The 16597-nt window shown below is 39.2% G+C and overlaps 1 protein-coding gene across 3 annotated transcripts in view; it reads right to left on the bottom strand.

Annotated features, from left to right (window-relative positions):
• Nucleotides 1-16597, bottom strand: part of LOC103481161 (TOX high mobility group box family member 2-like) — a 100482-nt gene that overhangs the window by 26354 nt on the left and 57531 nt on the right. For all 3 annotated transcript variants that reach the window (XM_008436460.2, XM_008436461.2, XM_008436459.2), the window contains one exon: nucleotides 3041-3328. In XM_008436460.2, coding sequence (XP_008434682.1) covers nucleotides 3041-3328 — 288 coding nt within the window. The remainder of the gene's footprint in view (nucleotides 1-3040; nucleotides 3329-16597) is intronic.

Here is a 16597-nt window from a genome sequence, read left to right as displayed (position 1 = left end):
CCAGAGTTAACAGAAAGAAATGCTTAAAATATCTATCTATACATAATTTTATATTTTGATTTTTATCACAGAAATAAATTAACTTCTGCTAGTAATTTTGTAATTTATTGTGATGCACCTGTATCTCCATGTTGCATTTGTAATGGACCAATATTTTCCCTCTTTGTGGTGTCATAAATTTACCAAAAAAACAGAACATTTGACTGACAACACCACAGAATATGCATCTCCTTCCTCTAGATCTTGTCACTTTGTCACCTCTAAGCCAGCAGAAACATTAAAAGCTACAACGGCAAACACACGCACAAACACACACACGCAAACGCACGCATTCATACACACACAAAAATATATATATGTCCATGCAGTATGATAGTCAATCCACTGCTCTCAATCCTGTAATGATTTAACTCTGTTTGCTGTGGGATCGATGCATGCTGAAAAAGAGAATCCCAAAGCAGGGTGAAGTTTACAGAGCTTTAGCCTCGGGCTAAATGTTGTACAAAAACCAGCAACAACATCCCATGAGATGAAGCGTATCTGTTGCTCCAGCTGAGCTTGTACTTGTAGGAGGCTTTTAAATGTGTGCTGAAGGATAGCTGCTATTGAAGAGACGTGTATCCTTAAGGTAACGCTGTCGACTTTTCATTTGCTTTATTTTCAGTCTTCTTTTTTTTTTTTTTTGCATCAGTCTGCTGAATGATTAGGGCTCAGGTTTTCCAGCTATCTCCTCCAATTTTCTGAGGTTATTGTACGCTTTAGTCAATACCAAGAGAGGAGAGGGGCTTTTTTTTTGCTTCGTTTCTGACCTCCGGTTTCATTGAGAGCCTATTTCCATCCCCCACTCATTATTCTTTAAACATGCAGCAGACATAAATTCAATCTTCCTTATTATGCCTTTATCAGTACGAAATTAAGGTTAATTGACTTTGCTGGGGAAACATCAAATGAAACATCCCTAATGGAAGCAAAATGAAAATAACGTCATCTCCAATTGCCTTAAAATATTTCTCAATATACAGCCCAGTTTCCAATTCCTCAGCCTCAGAAATAAGCTCCTCTTGTCCCGGGAGATAATAAATGAATCGAACCCCCCACCGCCCTCCGCAGCCCCTCCTTCTTCCTTATCGGTCATCTATTTTTCCAGAGTAAGCTATTACTTGCTGTGGTTGCTAGGCAACAGGAAATATTAATAGCAACTATTATTAGCCAGCCTCTGCAAGAGTAGTACTAAAATGTGGAAGTGGGAAACATGAATGTGTTACATAAATCTCTGGACCTTTCTCAGTGTGTGCAAGTCTCTGTTTGTGCAGTGATTTATGGCAATGACGGTTCATTTATGAGAAAAGGGGGTGTGAAATAAGAAAATGGAACATTACCCTGAAGGGCTATTTGGAAATAAATAATTGCAAAGGTGAAACAAAAGCTGTTTAGGAAGCGGCTGCTCCCTCCGTGTTTGCCTTCAAAGAGTTATTTACCAAAGCGGGGCGCGTTGTTAGGCATTATCTGAAATTACGTAAGACCAAATTGAAGCTGAAGAAGGATGCATGGTTTTCTTTTATTTGTTTGTTTGTTTTTCAAAAATACTGACAAGTATTTGTGTTGAGCCTATTTTACTTGGATACCCCCCAAATGAAATCCGATGCGTCAAAAAATGCCATTAGAAATCGACCGAAACTTCTCCGGCTTCAATCACAACATTAAATATGGCAAAAAAAAAACCAAAAACTGAACTACCATGAACACCACATCCTCAATGTGACACCTGTGGTGGTGGCAGCATCATTCTGCGGTGATGACTATCTTCATTGGGGATAGGAAAGCTGGTCAGAGTTAATAGGAGGATAGGTAAAGCTAATTAAAAATAAAAAATAAAAAATCCTGGTTAAAAAATGATCCAGCCGTTAAGAGTGTGGTGAAGTACAATAACCTCAGACATGAGGTTAAAGCTGCAATGGTGGATGCATGCACTTTTTTTTATCAATTTAACCTTTCATTGATTTTAAAACCCACTATATACATACTCACGTGACCTAGGGATTTAATTTAAACAATAGTCAATGGCCTAATCCTAAAGACCTTCACCACCACCCACAGTAAGAAGTAAGAGAGAGAGAAAAAAAGAAGAGTTTACAATTTATGCAGTTTGATTCTGAAAATCACATAAGATCTGATTAACAGAGGATAAATGCCAGAGATGCTCACATTAAAGCATAAATATTCATTACGGAGGGGAGAGAGAAATAAGTAATATTTATGTCAGATGAAAGTATATAACGCTGAATAATTCACCACGGGGGCCATCTATAATTCATCTGGTTCGATTCCATGATTAAAGCTTTTGAACGTGTTCGCCAGAGGTGTTTACATGTTCGGTCAGAGGCATGTTTAACATAAAAGATAGTCGCTGCTCTGGTAGGGCTGGTGTCGGCGGCGGCGGTGCTGGTAGTGAGGCGGGTGGCGAGTGCACTCTGAATATCTTTGAAAAAAAAAAGTAGCTGACGTGGGATATCCCGCATTCTCATCAAGAATGTTTGGTTTGAAACACGCTACCCAGCTATCCCGATAAAATATGTAGAGCGGAGTGTTGCTTTTCCTGTTTTTCTGGAGATTTTTTTTTTCTGGGTATGAATTAGAGAAGCTCCGCCGTCAAGGTCGGCGTTCCAAGGAGGAAGCGGGTCTCTCTCTGTGATTATCAGGGTGCCGTTTACAGAGTTTGTCTGATCTTCTTTTATGGCCTCCAACTAAGCAATTTGACTCTTTGACAGGTACATTTTTATTTATTTATTTTTTTTGTACCGTCGTTTACAAGTGTCAAATAAAACGCAGGAGATTTTATAATTTTCTGTTTAAATCTCTTCAAGACTTGCAAACAAACCAAACTTTCCGGAACATGCCAGTGTTTCAGCGTTTCAGACTGGCTGGCTGACTTCCAATGCCCTGATCGTAAAGTCTGATTCTAAACTGTAGCACAGTTCTTGACTCGCGTAAAGGCCCACAGCTAAAATGAGGCACGGGGGGGGGAGAAAAAACAACTCACCGAGTGCATAGGCCCAGAGAGGAGGTGAGTGTCCTGACCCAGCATGTTGGACATCATGAGGGCAGGCAGCTCGGGATAGGAGTAGGTGTTGAGCAAGCCGTTGTGAGGCAGAGAGTGGAAGGGGTAGCCCGACTCGTGCTCTGTGAGGTGAAGTAGAGAAGGGTCGACGTGGTTTGGAGGCGTGATGGGGGGAATCTCGTAGTCTTCGTCCCCTGTGCCCCCTCCTCCTCCACCTCCTCCTCCTCCGCCTCCACCGCCGCCGCTGCCTCTGCCCTGACTGGAGTAGCTCTGAAACGAGACAAAACAGTGAACTCAGAGAAACCTGTACCGGTTATTTTATTGTCAGGTTCACAACCAAGGCATTTTTGAGCACAATATAGATGAACAAGAGCAGAAGGAAAATACTTTGATCACTCAAACAGACAATTTTACGCAGAGATGCGCTGAAAACCCGGAATTGGGTGATTACCCGATCAGATGGTTGAAAACGGAAAAATGAAATCTATTTTTGATGGTAACAAGTGCAAGAGGTTGCGCTGACGAGAAAAATGCTGGTGTGGAAATAGTTTCTAAGTGAGAGATGGGGTCTTTGTTTTGAAATATTGTTCCTGTTTTATTGCAGAGCTGTGTAAGACCAGCTTCTCTCTCTTTTACACATGCAGTTCGACATCACTTCTGGGCCTGCTAAGAAAAATTAATGACCAATCGTAGAAATATTTCTAGAGGCTCCTGAAAGAATAAATAACTTAAAAATCTGCACACTAAAGAAAGTCTGTGCTTTTCCCTTTTTGTTTTAAAGATATTTTGTTGGAGACCATTTATTATCCTGTGATCTGGGGCGCCGCTTCATTTTGTCTTTGCAAAAAAAGTGTGAGCTGCAATCTATTTTGATAATGAATAAATTAAATATAATGTGATTTATTTGAACACAGTTACATTTCTAGATATCTCTGTACCATTCAGGGGAGAAATTTACTGTACTCAATAGATTGTCAGTGACACAGAGAGCTGTAGCGCCGAGATTTCAGGCTATTTCATTGAAAAATCATTGCTTTCTGAAATATTCTACTCATAGTCGAATTTTCAATTCACCCAGAAATGAGAAGAAGTGTGTGTTGCTGCTGTTCACAGGGCTTAAAGAGAAATTACATTTGGCTAAAATCTGAATTGGAAATTGGTCGCAATATCTCCAATTTGCTCAGTCGTAGTTTCATAATTGCTGACAAAACAGAACGTAGAGAACTGCGTGGCATACAAATTAAAACCGGATTATATTTTAAAATGCAGTTCTTCTTTATTTAAAGTGTTACATGTGGAAAACATAAGGAAGCTTGTTTGTGTTCTTTCATCTCCAAGGAATAAACAAAGTTAATAAAAAAACCAAACTTTTGTTTAACATCTTACCAAACGAGTTCCAGACTAAAATAAGAAAACTCTCTAATTAGCTTTTAAATGCACCTGGTATTTGTGTTGTTTACACTCGAGTTTGCAGTCTTTGCAGACACAGGACTGCAGCAGTTTAGTTAGGAGTGTTTCGTGCTGCAAATAAAAAATAATTAGAAATGCAAATTGTCGCACTTGGAAAAGTGTAAAGAATTCGTTCAGTACAATCGTACGGAGCAAATTAATTAGTTAGACAACAACAGCTGCTATACGGAATAATTTGCTTCAGAAATCTTGACAGCTTTGAAGCAACAAACTGTCAGCCCTGCACGCCTTAAAAAAAAAAGAAAGAATTAAAAAAAAAACAGTGAATCAAATTCATTACGTGGAAAAACACACCACAGAGAGTCACTTAGTTGTTATTTTATAATCCCATAATTACTGTGGCAATTTTGTTTATATAAACAGAAAACCTGGACTGTACAAATCTCCCACTTCTCATTATGGAATAAATTCAGAGTATCCAGCTGTTGAAGCAGGAGAACATTTTATGGTGCTAATAAGGTGATACACGAGCAGTGTCTTTTCCGGGGCCTATCTTGACATAATGTTGCACAGAGAAATATGGTTTCAGGCTCTCAAAAAGCACACTGAGGGTATTCACCAGGGAGTGAAAAGCAATTTTGTCAGAGGCAATCTGATGCCAACTCCCTTTTATAATGACTGAAGAAAATTAATCATCACAAATAATATTCCAGTGTCAGCCATTCAAGAGCTTTTTAATAGAATTTTTATTATTCATGTCTCGTGGTACACATCAACTAGTCCGTTCTGCAACATTTCAGAAATCAATTCAATATCATCTTCATGTAGGCTGTCATCTCGCCTGCCAGCGCAGCAATTCATCTTGAAAACAAATACTTTTAGCAAACAAATGGCAAGAAACGCCGCAAAAAAAAAGAAAAAAAAAAGAGCCCTAGCTGCAATGTGCTCACTAGTAGAACCGGTGCTTGAAGACAGGATGAAAAGTCTCATAATGTGCACTATCATTAGGGAGAAAGTAATCATCATAATAAAAGAAGAGTATGTTTACTATCACGGGGTGATGTGCTATTTTCTCTTCCCATAACTGTTATTGCTCAGAGCTAGTTTGGAAATATTGTCTGCAACATTTTTTTTTGTCCCATTATAAGAGATTTGTGCATTTCTTTGACATGTAGGATATATTTGTCGGTTGTTATTGTTAACAAAAACGTCATGCCGATATGCTTCGATGTATTAAACAGTTTAGCATCCTGCTTTCACTGGTCATCCAGCAGGTCAGATAGTTGAAAGATTAGTTATAGGTGTGTGTGGCTAGCAATACCTGCATATTTAAGCAAACAGAAGCGCTCATAATCCTTTCACCATGGCACTTTACTATATAAATCAGAGATTATACATGTGGATTTGACCGATAGAGGACAGCAATTGTGAAAAGGTGTTGTGTGGCTACTTTTTGTGTTTTTGGCGGTTATAATTTCCTCTGTTTCATTAGAGTCGGTAGACCAAAATCGTCCCCAAAGGAAATAGAGAGCAACATGAAATACTGCACAACTAAACACAATTGTGCACAAGATTTGGAGGTCTTATGATTATCTGAGACAATTTTTATTACCATGCATTCCATCAAAAAAAACTGTAGCTACCAAAACAAATAAAGTAATATGCAATGGATGAGAACATCATGTGTGAGGTATAAAATGGTGGTATGACCTGAAGAGTGTTAATGATGTAGAAGATTAAAGCAAGTTTGTTTGCTGTTTATGTGCATACATTTACATCTATGGGATTTTACCTCATGTTTAAGTGTGTCTCAAATCTGCTTAAACAGGTATGTTTACATCACTTTTATCTCCACATCTCTACTGTATCTATTGTAAATGATAGAGAAGACGTGCAACGAGAATCAAACACATCCAATATCCGAGAGAAAAAGACAGAGACAGAGAGAGAGAGAGCAAGAGAGAGAGAGAGAGAGAGAGAGAGAGAGAGGTCTTTTCTCCTACTACATTTGCATGTAGTAGGAATTAAATGCTGTGGGAGGCTATTTTATGACCATACCGTCTGTTACTTTCATGTATTTTTTTTCCCCTTTGCAGCTTTTTATGATGCCCTTGGAGATAAGACGCAGGACAAGGACATCACAAGTTTAACATTTTCCAACATGGATAAATAATTCATAAATATACTGTCTTCCAGGACATGGAGAAGAGGAGATAAAAGAAAGCGGGTCAAAAAGAAACACCAAATGTTGATTCAGCCCTCCCTCGCCGTGACCTTCAACCCCCCCCCTCCGTTGAGGTGAAACTTAAGCAAATCTGTCATTTTTCGTGCACAAGGACCTTCGAGGACTCTGCAGACTTCTCTAATTTTCTTTCTTTGACATTAACATAACAGGGCCGAGCCTTGACTGGAGATCAAAACAACATGTTCTTATAGGTGGTTTAAAGATGTTGATCTGAGGCATGTCATCGTATTTCAAGTGATCCTTGTTTCTACAAAAAGAAAAGAAAACACTGATACCTAATCTTTAAATTAGGTAGACAAAAAAATACCCACTTCTGACGTTCTATATGCAAGTATTTAGAAATATAAAAAAATGTCTGCAATGAAAGTGAAGTCTGGAATTGTATGACTTTTCACTGCTTTAGAAGAACCAACCTTCATTCAAGGTGAAATTCATCAAACACAGAGGATAAACAGCCAATTCTCTGATATTCACCAGTGTAAAAACTGAGGATGCCTTAAAAATAACGATGAAGAAATGTAAAAATAAAAACACAACAAACATTCACACCAAAAAAAAAACAAAAAAAAACACCAGGGCGAACTACAGCCCATATTTGGAGCCGAACATTGTGCAAAGTAAAAACCTTTTTCATCCAGTTCCAACTAAAGCTACTGTGACTGAAGCTGATCCACCACCATGACCTCTACAAAGACTCTTCACAGCACAACCTCAAACACTTGCTGGGGTTAATTCTGAGCATCAACATACTTCAGACCCCTCTCAGACTGCAGGCGAATAAGGTTTGTTTCTGTATTTAGATCTATACTTGCACTTGAGCTTGAAAATTGTGTAACCCGACATGAACACGGGTTGCTTTTATTGAAACGCAGGCCTTACGGCTTTTACTGTGACCGCATATGACCTAACTTTCAGACGCAGCAGCATACAAAAATTATTTTTACCATCCCACAATGCAAATAGCTGCTCTGTTCGCAGAACGTGTCCTCAGACCTTTTCCTCCATGTCGTCCGTATGAGCGCTCTTCTAGCAACAACAGATTCCACTCAACGTGTCTGTCAATCTGTATCTAATTTTCTTGTTTGGAGTTCTGTTCCTACAGGAGAACAGGTGAGACAAAAGCCATTTGAACACACAATTTGAGAGGGGAGATAATTTATTTATTTATTTGGCTCATTGATTAATTCATTGGGATTGTGACGTCCAAAACGAGGTGTTTTGTTCTGGGTTTTAGGCGTTTGCCAACTCAGAATCTCAATCCTATGTTACATTAAGGGAAATGCATCGTTTCTCAAGTCAGTTCTGATTTTACTCTCTGTGGTTCGTTCATAGGCGTCTTCGCGTTTGTCTGTCCATCTCCCCACCCGATCTAGCCTCACTTGAGCAAACACTGAACCCTGAGTTGCTGAACGCTTGTTGAAGACCGTGGCCTGACGACACAAACAGAACCACATGATGTGCAAAAAAACAAAGATGACACTATACAACGTAACCAAAATGAGCCATCATGTTCTTTGGTGACAAGAGGAGCTCAATTTGCTCTGGGGAGGAGCTTGACTTTGTGTCGAGGGCATTGACACGACTCTTGTTTTGTTTGCACAAAGTCCGGGTGCCCCTACAAAGCATGCCAATAGCAACACTGCACAAAATCAGTCACAAGCTTCATCCAGATCCACACACACGGAGAACCAGTGAGTTATTCTGTGATGAAGCATTAAACAAAGATCTTCATTTGCCCCATTGGCAAATGAATTTGTAACTAAAAGTCTGTGCACCAAAATATAGAACAGTTGTTTCAAGGTATACACGCTACTTAGGCTACCATTCTGTAGAAACACATATTAGCTAAACGTCGTTCAGTGTTTCAAGTTATTAATGACTGAGCAAATGAGATGAAACAATTAGCTTTCCAATGGAGCCATTTGAGGCCCATCAGGTGTTTAGCAGAAGACAGCTCATCAGGGAACAATGATGTGTCTGACGACGACTTAGGAAGATAAAAAACGATGCACACAATCTCCTCTTTCTAAAATATCCAAAAGATTTCCCTCCATTGTTTCAAGAAAATCTATAACTTCGACTGAGTTGACAGTGTCCTATAGAAAGTCATTCTGCCATATGCTTCTTAAAAAAATAAATAAAAAAAATGACAGAGCAACAAACAACAGCTGGTCATGCATACATAAAGGTTTCCGTGTCCACTCTGCTTGCTCCGGATAGACGGATGGATGGTGACTGTAACTCTTTTAAGCATCTCCTGGAGAATTTCAAAATTCACCTTCAAAGAGAAGCCTCGCGGGGGAGAGAAAGGGCAGAAATCAAACCCATCATCAATAGGTGCCTTAGCCGAGGCGCGCCAAACAACTGACCATTACAGCGATGAGCTGCTGGTTCCACAGAGGCTACCTGACCTGGCTTCGAAATGACAGGGAATTCGATTTGGATGATGTATCAAGAAAGGCTGACGGTTTGGCACAATAGAGGGAGAACGAAACGGCAGAACGGACGAGGCCGGCTGACAGAAAGACAGAACTGGGATAAGTGAAGTGTGTGCGGAGGGGTGGGGGCATCTCAGCACGTCCAATAGCAAGCCAGGGTCATAGGTAACGTCCATCAGTAAAGGACAGGTAGACTGTGCCGGGCTTTGGCCAATAGAAGAGGAATGAGCTAACCTATTCCCTGCTCCCCCATGCGCTGGTAATTCTCTCAAATGTCACATCAGAATAGATCTCATTTAGGCGGGTAAAAAGGACCTGACTCTCCATTGCAGATGTGGGTGGACCTGCGCTGGATTGGACGTGAACTCTAAAAGCACGGCTGCAAAGGAAGTGCTTTGAAAAGGCGTGAAAGGGGGCCAGGTTTATGTCAGTGCGGTTTAACTCAGTTATAGATTAAAGATAAGGATTTAAAAAATATATATATATATCAAATCTTTTATATTGGAGAAAATAGAAGGTTCTTCAGTTCTGGTCCAATACTTAATTTCTTTTTCTTTTCTTTTTTCCAAGCAAAGGGTGTAACACTGTGCTCTTAGTCTTATTTCTTATTCTTATTCATTAGTGAGAATTGAATGAATAAAGAAAATAGGTTGTCTCATAGTCACCCATCCACCCCCGAGGGAACATGGAAGCCCCGGTAATCACATATGGCACAATAGCTTGCCTATAATCCCCTTTATTTTTATTTTCATGATGTCACTCTCTTTAAGCTCCTTGCTTTATGAGTCGCAAACGGAGAGGAGTGGGGGCTGATGGGAGGCGGAGCAGTGAGGGAAAGAGTGGGGGGGGTGAAAACAAATGATGTGGATCCCTCATTGTTCTTTCTCTATGCCCTCATTCCAGTCAGGGCAATAAGAGAACATTGTGATTTACTGTCAGTGAAGCGCAAGAGTGCATCAGAGAGAATCCACTGCGGCAGGGGCCATTAAAATAGATTTAACTTCCCACAGTATTAGGCCAGATGTCTGCACTTCTATTATATTTCAATCAGCCATGACCTTGGTCTCCACATGATGAGAAAGATCACTGGGAGAGAGGGAAAGAGTGAGAGAAAATATATGCAAAAAAACCAATAGAAATATCAAACTACTTAGTCCCACTAAATCCCTCGGCGCATCGTGCTGCATGTACACACACAGAGAGAGGGAGGGAGAGAGAGAGGGAGAGAAAGACCAGGACCAAAATAGAGCCAAGGTTTCAAGTTCTAAAAGTGTATGAATCACTGAACGCATTTCTGCTGCTGGTTTTTGGGAGGCGGTGCCTTTCTGTATTTGAGGAAGAACCCGGGGAAAACCCGTAGAACCTCGTCCGATCTGACTGAGCTGGAGAAATAAAAAATAAAAAATAAAAAAAAAATAAAAAGATTGGGAAGAGATGACTGTAGATGTGAAAAAAATGCTTCAAAACACTTGCTGCCGCAATTGATTCTACAAGGTATTGATGACAAAGAGCTGACTTTTCACACTTTTTTCTATATCAATATATTTAAATGCAGAAATGCAAGTATACACACAAAAACATTTAGCATTTTTCTTCCATTAAATGTCACAAAATAAAATCCCAATAGCGGAATTTGGAGTTTGTGACAAAATATGAAAATGTAGGATCAACATTTTTTGCGAGGCAGACTATGAGTGAGCTCAGACTTGAAGAACAAGGGAAGTGTTGACCTCTTATGTAATCACAGATTACCACGCTGTCTTCTGTGCTACCTAATCACGTTCAGTTTGGAGTGAATGTCTACATAATTTCTATAAAATCTTCCCTCTCCGAGCGCAGTATTTATTTCAGCTCTACAAATGCACGCTGGAGTTCTCCGCTTGTTGCACTTCAGAGACCCATGATAATTGGACTTATTGGCTGACATGGACTGACCTAAAAAAAAAAAAAAAAAAAAAAAAAGGTCTACCACTGGTTCTGACTACAACTCACAATACTCCCTCCTCCCCACCCTTTGGTATTGGTGTTCATGTTGCTCATGTGTTTCTTTGATGTTCTTCCAGCTCAGTTTTCACATATCGATGCACCACTGCTGGGGAAAATAAAAAAAATAAAAATGTTCAGCCTGATTTTATGATATTGAGTTTGCACACATACTTTAAAAAAAAAGAAAAAAAAAAGTCAAACACAACGAATAAGTTGCATCTCCTCTTCATTCTGACGACCTTGCCGACGGGTCTGTGGAGCCTCAAAGAAGCAGTCAGATGTGTGTTGGCGTTTTCATACCCTCAATTTTTTTTTCTTCCATTTTCTCAAACATTCTGCTAGGATAATTTTTTTTTTTCTTGCAGCACAAGAACGCAAACATATAGAAGACTTTTACTGAGATATGGCGAGGTTTGGAGGGGGGAGCCAGTGTTGGGTAGTTAGGAGAATGCTGCAGTTGTGCTGGTGGGGGTATAATGGTGCACTGTGACTCACTATTAAGTAATGGTGCTTTTTCACATCAGCATCGCCTACACGGGGTGCCGAGGTGAACTGAGGTGTTTCTGACTCAGAGAGAGAGATATAGAAAAGGATGAAAGTAGGGAAAAAGAAGAGTGGATGTGGGATGGTCCTACAGGACAAATAACACCTGTCTCATGTTTAATGTTGCCTGAAAGAGAGAGAAAAAAAATTCTTTATTTGCGGCAAATCTGCTAAAGATTCTTTGTAGGGTAACAAGTAGACTAACTCGTTTAGTTATAAATAAAAAAATAAATAGTTATTTCAAAGTTTGACGAAAACATATAAAATGTAGTCTGTAATTTTAAATGAGGTTCAGTGCCAAGATATTTCTGCTACATAACGTGACATACCAGATGGTTTGTTAGACTGAGCCATCTGAGATAGTCGTCCTTCAATAGTGGAAAGAAGAAGGGAGGATCAAAAGAGTAACTGGCAGGTGACTGAAGGAGCCATCTGTCCATTTTGTACTTCATTCACCGATTAAGAAGCACTTACTGAAAATTAAAAAACAAGCTATATGCGAGACACAAGTTGTCCTGAATGTTAAGGAAAACTAAGAAAATCTTCTGAAAGTTCCTGAAGTTATGACTTGTCCTTTGGGTTTGGTCACTGACTTCTTCTTCAGTATTTAGAGGAAGATTTCTTTAATCTATTTGAGCAATATTGTCTTGCCGCCCATTGCATTTTTGTCCATTTGTGTTGTAATTATCCTGAAAGCCTCAGTTTTTGATCCCTTTCTCGCCAAATGGTCTTGAAATAGTTAATATAACATGGATGTGCTGCTTCTTCTATTTTTAACACAGTACAGTTCGATATAAAGAATGGGAAAGCATAAAAAATGCTTTCTGAAGGCGAATGGAGAAATACAGGCTCACATAATGTCCTGAGAACCAAAAGTGTGTCTGAATGTCTGAACAATGTTTTAACTTTCAGTTTTTATTGTGTTGATCGTGTCACATTTCACTCGACCTTTTGTCTGTGAGATGCAGAGTAAGAAATTAAATCTGTCAAACCTTGCTTCAAGTTTACTTTGATTCAAGTCAAAGTTAAGGTAGTTAAAGTCCCATTTTAAACTACATTTAGTTCAATATCCTATAGTTTCTATATGATTCTTAATGCTTTAAGCTTTAAAGCATCCCACATTCCGAAATAATCATAATTCTGCTAAAACTTAAGAATTTAATTAGTATGAAGATTATCACTTTTATTTGTATGTTTTTGAAACAACAACTCAATAACCAAGAGAAAACACAATGACTTTGCTTTATTTAGTTATTAAGGTACCGTATTTTCCGCACTATAAGGCGCACCTAAAAACCTTCCCTTTCCTCAAAAGCCAATAGTGCGCCTTATAATCCGGTGCGCCTTATATATGGTCCAATATTGAGCCACAACAGGTCTAGCAACTACGGTAAGCAGCCGCCGACTTCATTTTGCCCGTAGAAGAAGAAGCGCGTGGTGCATGCTGGGATAGTTGTCAGAACGCTGGTTTGTTAATAAAGTTTGACTGACCTATCTACCTACCGACCTGATAATCAGATCGTCTGCAGATCATTTAGCACCACGTTCTCCACGAACATGCTGAGCACAAACGGAGAAGGGTGACCATCGTCCGGCCACGCCCCGGCCCAGTCGCGGAAGGCACAATATTGCAACACCAACACCGTGAGTGAAACAATGACTGGGGCATCCTACTATATTAAGTACTCGGGGACCATTTCTTTATTATTACACATCCACATTTGTACGGGACGGGTGGCAACCCAAAATATAGCGTCTATTCTATGCGCCTTATAATCCGGTGCGCCTTATAGTACGGAAAATGCGGTACTAAGTTGTCCAATTCTATGGTTTCAAGTAAAACTATTCCATTATGTTTTTATTCTAGTGCCAACCTGATATGAATCAGGCTGCATTCTGAAGTTTATTAAATGTAAACGTTTTGTTAAACTTTAATTTGGGATTATCTCTAGTGTTTCTACTATTTTAGAAAGAAAAATCCATCTTTTATTTTATGTAATTTAATTCTGACTCAGAGAAGCAAAAAGAATAAACAAATCACAGAGGAATGAACACACAGTTAGCCAGTTTATAGTCAATTTGAGACAAATAAATTATATTGAGTTTACACAATAACTACCTGCTTGGTTAATTAACCAGTAACAACACAAACAGAGTGTGGTAAAAGATGAAAAGTTTTAAGAGGAAGAGGCAAAGAAATAATAGTGGGTTTTTTTTTAAATAGCTTGCTTTGAGCTAGTCTATGCTTGCTTGCAGACTTCCTTCAAGGGATGACTTGTGTATAAACAAGCATCTCTAAAAACAACCCCTGTGGGAGAAAGGAAAGTAGATTCAAATGTCAAAATGTTCCCTCGGAAAAATCTGCGAGGAAGAAATGCTAAGAAGATACTGCAAGTCTGCTTCCAATTTCGATCAAGTCAAAACACCTTTAATGAGCATCTCAAAATTTATGTTGATTTGTCAAAAACGAAAAAAAGGTCAGGAAATGTCTCATTTAAGGGATGTTACAAACAAACCTTAGTATATTGTGATAGACTAAACGAAGTAGAGTAAAATAGAACAAAAATGAGATATGGTTTCAAAAACTCAAGACAATCTGAAAAATGAGCAGCTGGTTGCTTTCAGAAGTCAGGGTTTGACATGAAACCAATAACACGAGCTTCGGATTTCTCACAGAGAACTGTTCAATCCATCAGTCAAAACTCAAAATACGGTACAACTGTAAAACTATCAAAACTAACTTTAAATTGATACGTCTGGAAATGAGGGCGTAAAGCATGACGAGCGCTTGAGGAGCTGCAAACGTCCAAAACTCCGGAGATGAAATCTGTTGACATGAAAACTAGTTCTGCACTTCACAAATCTGGCCTAGACAAAAAAATTAACGTAACAAGCTGTTGACAAAAAGCCACAAGACGTCATGTAGGGGAGACGGCGAGCATACAGAATGGAGCAGTCTGGTCAATTGAGACTAAAACACAGTTTCTGGCCTACTATCTATAGGGGAAAACAAGACTAGGGAAGCTGAGCAGAGCAGGTGAATAAAGGGGAATGCTGAAATGAGGTCTGTTATAGGCTGCAGAAGTTTCATCTTTAAGCAGGCCAACAAAGTACAGTCAGAGTAAAAGACATTCTCACGTTAAAATGCCTCAAAGACAAGACATGAATACATTTGTGAGACAAAACAGAATGTGACAAAGTTGAACAATTGCAAAACTCTGCAAAGAGCAACAAGAAAATGGCACATTTTAGCACTTCTAGTGGTCTGTCTTATTACCTAAACATCCACCACTAAGTCACTTCATTTAATCCAAATATTCTCTCCATGTCTAAGCCTGTTGCTTACCTATGCAGACACATGAGTCCATGAGGACTAATTACACTGCAGAGCAAAAGGAGAGGCCAGCCAAAAAAAATCCAGAAATATATATCGAGGAACAAGTCTGCACAACCACTCAAACTGATCGAGCCTGATATGAAAGCCAATGAAGTGCACTCATTGCCTATTAAACAAAATTAGAATTTGTGTTGGCGTGGTTGGAGGAACACCAATCATTCTCACGGAGCTATAACCGCGCTGCAGAAATATAAACGGCGGTCCGCCTTATTTCACATTTATCCCTGTGACGGGTTGATAATGAGCACACTGCCAGTTTCTTCACTTTCTTATTGAGTCTGAATAAATGTTAGCAAATTCCAATCAGGAAAGTGTTTACGTTTCGCATTCTGTAAAGAATGATGGGTCTGTCGAGTTTTTTAAAATTTTTATCCTTTTTTAGTTGATCTAGATTGAGAAGGAAGTATATTCTGATTAAAAAGTGATTTCGAGGTAACGATAACTCCCCCCTATTAATCTAATCAAACCTGCAGCTAGTCCGTCAGAGAGATTTGCAATTCTGCAATGCTTATTTCCATTCCATCGGGATAAATGAGGCATTTAATAATCTTTATTTCAACAAACTGTCCCTTCGTAGCTTTGTGAGTGGGCGATACAAACAAAGCAAAGAAAAATCCCACACATTTGCTTATATTTTGAAACTCTTAACAGATGAACAAAATGTAACAACATTAGCATCATCAAACTGCCCCACAGCTCCATATGTGCAGCTCGCATGAATGTTTTCTAAAGAAAACATGCAATATTTTAAGCAAGGAAAAAAAAAAAAAGCCCATCTTGTTTGAATGGATGGGCTGCATTCAAGCATACAGCGAACAGCCCCTTTAAGGCTGTTTCTGATTAGCGGTTTGCTCTTTTTTAAAAGCCTAGAGATGTTATGTGTAATGTAATCTTCTGGCTGTGTCAGACTGCTACCTCAGTGCATTTGCTGTAGAAGACCCCAGACATGCAAACAAAGGAGACTCTGTTCTGGCTACATGCACCGTTTTCACAGGCACACATCATGTACGGGCTCGACTCGGTATCTGACCACACTGTTAAAATATGCAATAAAGCATATGGCCTCTTTCGTTCAAAAATATGCTTGACCTGTGCAGCAGTACAGTAATTGTGAGCATTGCCCTATGATCTAAGGAATAAAGTTGTTTTTAGTTTTTTTGGGTTTTTTTACCACAGTCATGCAGAAAAAAAAACAAAAACATGGGGAGGGGAGACTAGATTAGAGGTTCCTGGATCTCCATAACAAACCACTGAACATTTAATACATGCAATCAGAAAAAACTTAATCGTATCACAGCAAATGATAATATTATATATGAAGCATAAAGAAAACGCACATATTATATGCATGAACTGTGTTTGAACATATCGTTTGTTCAACCATTTGGATCATTCTGGGGGATAACTAGTGTGTTGCACTTGTGGAGTGGCAGGTGAGAGCCATGGCTCTAAATTTGGAAGAAAAAAAGGTGAAGTTATTTATTTGCCAGACTTCAAACTAAATTAGCCTTGCAAGAGGA

Source organism: Poecilia reticulata, linkage group LG19 (assembly GCF_000633615.1).
Source record: "Poecilia reticulata strain Guanapo linkage group LG19, Guppy_female_1.0+MT, whole genome shotgun sequence".
NCBI classification, from domain to species: domain Eukaryota; kingdom Metazoa; phylum Chordata; class Actinopteri; order Cyprinodontiformes; family Poeciliidae; genus Poecilia; species Poecilia reticulata.
Note: the sequence above shows the minus strand (reverse complement) of the source record. Positions and strands in the feature narration are given on the sequence as shown.